Source organism: Lygodium microphyllum, chromosome 13, assembly GCF_053477565.2.
Source record: "Lygodium microphyllum isolate KBCC chromosome 13, Lygodium_microphyllum_v1.1.10, whole genome shotgun sequence".
Lineage (NCBI taxonomy): Eukaryota > Viridiplantae > Streptophyta > Polypodiopsida > Schizaeales > Lygodiaceae > Lygodium > Lygodium microphyllum.
This window is the reverse complement of record NC_141147.1, coordinates 7,774,588-7,783,453: the sequence shown is the minus strand read 5'-3', so window position 1 is coordinate 7,783,453 and position 8,866 is coordinate 7,774,588. Positions and strand designations below refer to the sequence as shown.

Genomic DNA, 8,866 nt, shown 5'->3' with positions numbered 1-8,866 from the left:
CTTCAATCTCATCCTCGACGAGTTCATTGCCCACTACAGGTATTCCCACTCCTTCTCTTGCATGTGTAGTTAGGATCTGGAGGTGCTCGAGTAATGCGAAGGCTTTGATCGCTCAGTGCGGCAAATTTTGTGTCAGCTTAGCAAAAACACATCGCATTCGGTCCATATGAGTGATAGCAAGTTTGGGCCGAGTCCCAAAATCGGCCCTCAGCCCTCTCGTATTCGGCCATTCGGCCCCTACCATTCAGATGCTCACCGTTCGGCTCGTCTGAATCGACCATTCGAACCAACTTGATATTCGGTCCTCAACCCTAATGACTCAGCATGACCCCACTCAAACAAGTTGACATTCGGCCAACCTTACTCAGATGCTTGAAAATTTGGCCCTCGGCCCTATCCACTAAGCCCTCGGACCAGTGGATTCGGCCCACTACCGTTTGGCCACTCGGCCCTCAGCCCACCTGATTCGGCCCTCGAGCAACCACACTCGGACTATTTGAATTCAACACTCATACCAATTGCATTCTGCCCTTTCTCATTCGGAGCTCAGCCATTTAGACGAGCCAAATTGGACATTCGGCCCCTGCAATTCGGACCTGTTGGGCTGAGTCTGATTTTTTAGAATTTTTGAACATTGGACCAGACCACCTAGGCATTAGATTTCCTAACTTGTGAAGACCATACAGACACTAGAGAAGCCCTTCTAGCACAATGAACAAGGGGATCAGCGAGACTTGAGCATAGAGGCAACACTAGCCGACCATCTAGCGATTCTGCCTGATAGCAGCATAGAGTGGAGTCTAAGAGCACTATCGAGCCATGACTGGGCAGGGAGACTAGCAATGAACCCTACAAACAGTGGGGATGGCCAAAAATCGGGCATACAAGCCTATCAGGATAAACCCACAACAAGAGCGATAGAGTCATTTAGGCACTTGTCTTCTCACTCACTCTGAATTCCAGTCCACAAAGCATGATGGAGAAAAGCTAAAATCTTGATTTTGCACAGTGCACAGAAAAGAGCACACACACGCACACACACACAAAGTAAGGGTAAATTGAGTATTTGTTGTAAGTAATAAGGAACATGCCCAGACTTAAACACTCGAAGGAACCCACCAATAAGAGAAGACCCAAGGACATAGAAGGGAGATCGAGTCCCCAAGGAGTAGGACCAAGCGAAGGACATAGCCTAAAATCCGAACTCAATAAGGGCAAGCAATATCGTGGAAGTGGATCTACCCGGTCTTATCAACTTGATTAACAACTTGGTAGAACAAGAGGTCCTAGACATGGAAGGAGGCAGCTTAGGCCATAGAAGCGACGAGGAGCTTAACTTAGGAGACTTTCCTGAGGTCATGCAATAGATAATGAACCAATACGATGCTCAAACCCGGCTAGAACACCGCGTAGATCAGTAGAGGACATCATAGCAGACCTAGAGGAGGAGAGGAAGCTGGCCCGTAGGCCTCTTCAAGGCCTAGCCGTGTACAACTAGGACCAGCAAACTAAGAACTTATGCTAGAGTTTAGAAATGTGAGAGATCCAGAGAGTGCTAGCCCTAGCAGGCAAGAATCGGATAGAGAGCGAGAGAGTGCTAAAAGAAGATCTCACACCAAGTGAGTTCCTGAGACAAAGCAGCTACTAGATAACACGGCCACAGAATGAAGCATTGCAGCATTGGCAACATCTCTACTGACAGGGTTAGGAGTCAACCAAGGCTCTAAGAGCCAATCGAAAATCCTTGTGGTAGCAAAACAACTGGACAAATACAAAGCTATCAATGACCCATATAGCTTCGTGGAACAATTAGAGTAGGTCTGCGAGGCCAACGGCCTCACTAATCCTACTCAATGCTCCCAAGCCTTTGGACTGTGCTTAGGTAACAAGGGTCAAACTTGGTACACAAGTGTGTTGAGAATAGCAAATGATGTATGCCCATAGAGGCTGAATGTGTGCCCAAAAGAGGCTTGCCCATAAGTGGCTTTGTATGAGAGATATGACAAAGATGTATGCTCTAGAAGCTCTAAGAAGAGATGTCAAAAATCCCATATGCACAGTGAGGTACAATGGTACTATCCAAAAAGCTATAAAAGCATGTACTTGACACTCATTTCAATGTAATGGTACTTTCAGTTTGAGTCACTCAAGATTGTGTTTATGAGTCCAAGCTAATCTATCTTGGAACCTAATTCACTTGAGTTACAATTCCTTATTCTGATAATGTATCGTGTGTTTGATTTGCATCCACCATAGCTAACTAGCTCTAGATCTGTGTTTGTTAACATGGTATCAGAGCCATGGCTGAGCTAGGTAGCTAGTGGTGTGTTTTCTTCTTCCTTGCAAGCTCTCAGCTGCATGATAGAGGCTGCGACTGATTTCTGCACTGGGGTAGATTCGGGATTGTGTGCTATGGTCAGCTACCTAATGATACTCACATAGCTGTGAAAAATCTTCTAAATAATAGAGGTGGAGGCAATAGGACGTGTCAGGCACAAGAATCTTATATGGTTGATTGGATACGGTATGGAAGGCTCACAAAGGATGCTTGTTTATGAGTACATTGACAATGGGAATTTGGAGCAGTGGCTCCATGGACAGCTGGGGGAACATCCACCATTGAGTTGGGATATTAGAATGCAAATGATTCTCAGTACTGCAAAGGGACTGGCTTATCTGCATGAAGGGTTGGAGACTAAAGTAGTCCATTGTGATGTGAAGTCAAGCAACATCCTGATAGATAGCCAATGGAATCCAAAGGTCTCTGATTTTGGACTTGCTAAATTGTTAGGGCCTGGAAACAGCCATGTGACAACACAAGTCATGGGGACATTTGGGTATGTTGCTCCAAAATATGCTCTCACCAGAATGTTGACAGAGAAGAGTGATGTCTACAACTATGGGGTGCTCCTTATGGAGTTGGTCACAGGATGAGCCCGTGTTGACTTTAGCAGGCCTCCAAACTGGACCAGCAGTCTGCTTTGCTGCGACAAGAAGTAGGACGTCTCCAACAACAGCGAGTGTGAAGATGTGCGAGGCCCACATCTCCCAGGGCTGAAGAAAAAGGAGATCATAAAAGTGCAGATGGAAGAAGACGGCCATGTGCTGTGCATTAGCTGCGAGTGCAACAGGAAGGAGCAGAAGCGGAGGGGCACTTCAAGTTACGAATGTGAAAGGTCCCGGCTTCCGCCGAGGCGAAGGCTGCAAGGCACAAGAAGCGAGGGAGAAGTAGCAAAATCCAGCTCCTTGAGTGAAGGCATGAGAGGGGAAAGCAAAACCCTTCATTTGTAGAGGGGAGCCGATGGCTACCATGGCCCTTGAGAGCACCCCTGCCACTCCAGCTATGAGCGCGGAAGGGGAGGATGAAAAGCGACCAGCAACACGTTATCCCTGTCTTTCCTTAAACCTTAAGCATTAAGGTTAAAAGCCTCCTCCAGTAAAAACCTTTTTCACACTTGACCCCTCTCTCTCAAACCAGCCTTCTCAAGCCATTCACATTGATCTTAGTTTTTAGAAAACCTGTATGCTTCCAATCTCCTTCACTCTACTCTATCAAGTGTCTTTTGACACTAGCATTGTTGTGTGACATTTCAATAATTGTGATCACAAATATCACTTGTAAAAGGGATAAAGAGCACCATGAAGACCAAAATGTAGAAGCTCAAACATTGGAGCAAAAGACCAAGAAGAAGATCAAAGAATGCCAAAGAAGCATGAAGGAAATGAAGAAGATAAAATACTCCACTGTTGCAAACCAACAAAATGTTTTTGTAGAAAATTCCCATAAAGGATCTCGAATTCCCTGAGTGGATCTGTTTTCCAGAGTGGATTTAAAACCCTTACCAAGAATGTAAAGTTTCAAGCCTTAACTTGACTAGGCTGCCAAAGAGCTAGTCTCCTGGTCCATGTCTACATGTAGGGGGGGCAAAAGCCAGCAAGGGTAGAGACTCATCATTTGAGGGGGGTGTTGAGAATAGCAAATGTTGTATGCCCATAGAGGCTGAATGTGTGCCCAAAAGAGGCTTGCCCATAAGTGGCTTTGTATGAGAGATATGACAAAGATATATGCTCTAGAAGCTCTAAGAAGAGATGTCCAAAATCCCATATGCACAGTGAGGTACAATGGTACTATCCAAAAAGCAAGCATGTACTTGACACTCATTTCAATGTAATTGTACTTTCAGTTTGAGTCACTCAAGATTGTGTTTATGAGTCCAAGCTAATCTATCTTGGAACCTAATTCACTTGAGTTACAATTCCTTATTCTGATAATGTATCGTGTGTTTGATTTGCATCCACCATAGCTAACTAGCTCTAGATCCGTGTTTGTTAACAGAGTCTAGACGCTGCAGAGAGTACCGATTTCAATGGCTTGAAAAATATCTTCATTAAGAGATATTTTGAACTTGGATACTCCGATAACCTGCTCGTGCGACTTATGAACATCAAGTAGAAAGAGAAAGAGGATATTCAAGATTATGTGACCCACGTGAGGAGCCTCTTCAAGAGAATCCCCATGGGTGAGAGACCAACCGAAAGGGTGGTATCCATTGTATTCGTCAGTAGAATACAAAGCGAGGAGCTCTACAAAGCCTTGGCCGGCAACTCAAGCTTACAACAAGACGCACTGACAAGGGTCTTTGAAAAAGCTATTAGAGTGGATGACTAGCTCAAGGAAAGAAGCTCCAAAGGCTCAAATCAAGAAGAGTCCACTGCCACGAGCTCCGAAAGAGCCTTGGGACCGAGTGAGAGAGCAGACTCAAACACTCAGGACAAAGGGAAGGGCACTGAGTCGAGACAAGAGCTACCTGAGATTAGGATGGATATAGCCAAACTACAGGAGATGATGAGATGGCCAATGCGCCCACATGTCCAATGTGTGCACTGTGGCGAAAACCACTTGCAAGCTAAGTGTCAAGACCCTAGGTCATGACCTTGTGCTAATTGTGGTAGGCTTGGTTGGCCATGACACCATGCATTATCGATTACCTCGGAGGCTCCCGTACGTGCAACCTTACAGTCAACTCCACCTTTCGAACAGGCCACCGAACTTCTTTGGAAGGGGAGCCCCATTGGCTCTTCTAGCACTGAATGATGCTAAACCAACCATCCCTAGGATGGAAATAAATCCTACGAGTAACCCTAGACCACCTGGACCCTATGTGATCCATCCACCGAGTGATACTCTAGTCCACTATGTGGACGAGCCAAGCAATAATGAGCCATATGTAAGCCCATATGTGTCATACGATGAGGAAGGCAATGCTAACCTCATGGATTATAGACCAATACTAGTGATGGCATTGGGATGAGGGAGAGGCAGGGACCTAGAAGGGCAAGCGCAAGAACCAATCATGTGTTGGACTTGCGGTCACCCAGGACATATTTCTTCACGCTGCCCCAAGAGAGAGCAGGCAAACAAAGATAAGACTAACCTAAGATGCGCTAAGTGTGGAATCACTCATATCTTTGTCGATTGCCCTAGGCAAAGACCATCCTCTAGTTTAGAAAATGAGTCATCAATTCCATTGGGGTTGTTCAATGCTAAGACACTCGACCGAGAGGCCATACATGTCTCGTTGCACGTCATGACCCGTACACAAATGAAGCAAGCTCACATATCATTGCTAGGGCCTAGCAACCTTGATGCAACATCAATTGGAAAAAAGATTTGGAGAAGAAGGAAGAAGATACCAAATCCTCAAAATAGAAAGTGCCATGAGTCTGCCGGTTGGAGGGAATGCCATTGACACAAAAGAAAATACGCAACGCCTCAAACATCTGGAAAGGGAAGTGCTAAGGTTGGGGAGTATCCCAACCCAAAGTGCCAACTCACAGCCATCAAGAAGGTGAAGGAGTGGGTGAAGGAGACCCAAGAACACCTAAAGGACATTGAACTTATACTAGAGGATGAGATCAATGATCTCTCAAGCATAAGCACTTCAATCTCTCCCCCAGGACCAAGATCAAGGGAGGTGATGGCACTACAAGCTGGACCACCCAAACAAAGTCTAAATGCTTCAAGCCACCAAGTCAGTCAAGGCCATTGGCCAAGAACAGTGGAATTAGGAGAGAGGCAAGCGACTAGCAACCTCCTCAATAAAGTGGTGACCACCCTTGTAACTCTAAGCTTGGGTGACCTGCTTAAGCAACACCCAACGCTATGGCAGGAGCTTAAACAGTGGGTCAAAGTACCAAATGAGTCAATTGCCATAGATTTACCTAAGCATGATGCAGAAACTCAAATACCAAGTCTGACGCTACATTCCATGCCCAAATCTCTACATGTTAACGCCTTTTGGGAAGGCACGGAAATGCATGCAATCCTACTAGTCTTAGCACTAGGGGATGTCACCAAGAAGGGAATCTTGGACACAGGGGCAAGAGTGAATGTGCTAAGTCATGCAGTACTCCAAACTTGGGGCAACCCACCAGTCGATACTGCTAGATTTAACGTCACACTAGCAAACTGAAGTCGTTTGGAGTGTTGAAAAACTGGCCAATGAAGATCCCAAGGATTTAGTTCTCTGTAGATTTCATAGTCATGAAGAAAGTAGACTATGACATCCTGCTAGGCCAACCCTAGATGTGCAATGCGAGAGTCATAGAAGATTGGGGTAATGATCTTATCTTCTTAGGCAATCGAACAGAAGCTGTGAGAGTAGAGATGGACACTTGGAAGACTATGCCAGTCAACCTAGACGCCATCTCCACCATGCTGAAGGGAGATGGACACAAACTAGGGCATCCTATGGAGCTCTTACCAAGTATATCCCGTGCCCTAAGGATGAGCAAGACTTGATGCACGTTCTTGTTACCATCGACCTACCATTCTGAGATACTGAGGAGTACGAACAAACCGTCAAGGCAACTGATAGGTTCAAGGACACACCTTCAATGCCAATTTGCATGATGACCAGGAGTCTATGTGGAAGACCCACTCAAGATGCATTCCGAATCCCAAGTAATAGATGCAAGCTCCAGGAGATCCTAGGATACTTAACCAATAAGTTGATTGGCAATCCATTGACGAACCTTAAGCCACTCCAAGATCTCTTGGATGATCTTGAATGGCGATGGTCCAAGGTGCACGATTTGAACTTGAAGTACAATGGGGCATTACTTCTCAACCAGCAAGAAGGAAATTCTCAAGGCCAGGAGCAATCGGACAAAGACAATTCAAATGACAAATACGAGGACTACTGTTCCTTCAGTGACAAGAGTGAAAAGGAACTCGATATCCTAAAGTACGACACTGGGGGGCATTTCATTGAACAAATACAAGTAGACCCCAAACCACGCAAGCAGAGTGCATTTAGAGAAGAGATATGAGTTAGATACAAGGGTTGTGATCGAACTTGGTTGGAGTACACAGGTGCAATTAACTACAAGCAGGCAGATCTAGCTCCGCCACATGATGCACCACTGCTGCGAACAAACTCACCTTCTAAGTTATGACCGCCAGGGGAGAGCCCTCTTCTAGCAAAGACAAAGAGTTCGATTTCGAATCAAAAGTCAGCTCAGATAGTGACCCAGAAATAGCTCGGCCTCCCAAGACTAGATGCACTAAGGGGGGCCTACCCATCCACCTACCACGCTAACGGTTAAAGGAGGAATGACATGCACTGAGCAAAGAAATGCGGACAAACAAAAAACGAAAACCACAAGACCTACCGAAACGATTCACAAAGTTCAAAAAGGGAGATAGTGTGGTGATCTTGCTTGGAGCCAAATGGTAGGGCAAGCAAGCAAACCAATCAAGGGACCCGCCAAGGTCGAGGAGGTCAATTTAGACAGGGAGCAAAAAATCCCACAACCTGTCTTGACTAAGCATGATGAGGCAAGTCTCATTACTCTCTTGCGAGAGTATATAGACATGTTTACTTGGTCCCTAGAAGAACTTAAAGGGATGGACCCTACTGTGGTGACTCATAACATACCCATGACACCTAATGCAACACCAGTCAACAAGCAGTGACCATATCCCATGAATCCAAAGCACGCCCATGCTGTCAAGAAAGACATCGACAAGCTAATGAGAGTAGGATTCCTCTATGAAATTGAACACATGGATTGGTTTCCCCCATAGTCGTTGTACTAAAGAAGAATGGAAAGATTAGAGTGTGTGTCAATTACACAAAGGTAAACATAGCAACAAAGAGAGATAGTTACCCACTACCGTACACAAAGCGCATGCTTGAGAGAGTAGTTAGCAAGAAGGCCTACAATTTTTTGGATGGGTTCTCCGAGTACAATCAAGTGCAAGTGCATCCTAACAATAGGCATAAGACTGCATTCACCACTGAATGGGGAGTCTTTCCCTACATAGTCATGCCTTTTCTATTGACTAACGTGCCAGCCACCATCCAACGATTGATGTGTACAATATTCAAATACATGTTGAGGAAGGAGTTAGAAATCTTTGTGGACGACTTGTATGTTCAGGTGTTAGACTCCGAGCGGTCTTTGAATGATGTCGGCTATACTTCCTCTCATTGAACCCATTGAAATGCCAGTTCTGGGTGAAGCATGGATGTATCCTAAGACACGTGGCGTCAAAGAATGGCATTGCCACAAATTTCTCAAAAACCAAGGTCATTGTCAATCTTCCACCCCCAACAATTACAAGGGTGTTCAGTGCTTCTTAGGACATACCGGGTACTATCGACGATTTGTATTAAACTGTGCATTGATTGCTAAGTCTCTATACAAGCTATTGATTGTATTCAAATGGACTGCAAAATGTCAACACGCATATGAAAAACTAAAAAAGGCTTTAATCACCGCTCCGATACTATGAGCCCCAGATTGGATGCTCACATTCCATGTGCACATCGATGCTTCGAAATTTGCCATGGGAGCCGTG

At 45.3% G+C, this 8,866-nt stretch overlaps 2 protein-coding genes across 2 annotated transcripts in view; both read left to right on the top strand.

Annotated features, from left to right (window-relative positions):
* The first annotated feature begins 2,526 nt into the window (after positions 1-2,526).
* Positions 2,527-2,934, top strand: LOC148026314 (putative serine/threonine-protein kinase At1g01540). Its single transcript, XM_087690669.1, has one exon. The coding sequence runs from the start codon at positions 2,527-2,529 to the stop codon at positions 2,932-2,934; it is 408 nt and encodes a 135-aa protein (XP_087546795.1).
* A 376-nt stretch (positions 2,935-3,310) lies between these two features.
* The window catches only part of LOC148026313 (uncharacterized), a 140,147-nt gene continuing 134,591 nt past the window's right edge, over positions 3,311-8,866 (top strand). Inside the window, exon 1 of the mRNA XM_087690668.1 lies at positions 3,311-3,383. Within this exon, the coding sequence (XP_087546794.1) occupies positions 3,311-3,383 (73 nt within the window). The remainder of the gene's footprint in view (positions 3,384-8,866) is intronic.

What these genes read in the sequence shown, in the direction of transcription:
- LOC148026314 (XM_087690669.1), top strand. Translation starts at nt 2,527, where the DNA reads ATGGAAGGCTCACAAAGGATGCTTGTTTATGAGTACATTGACAATGGG.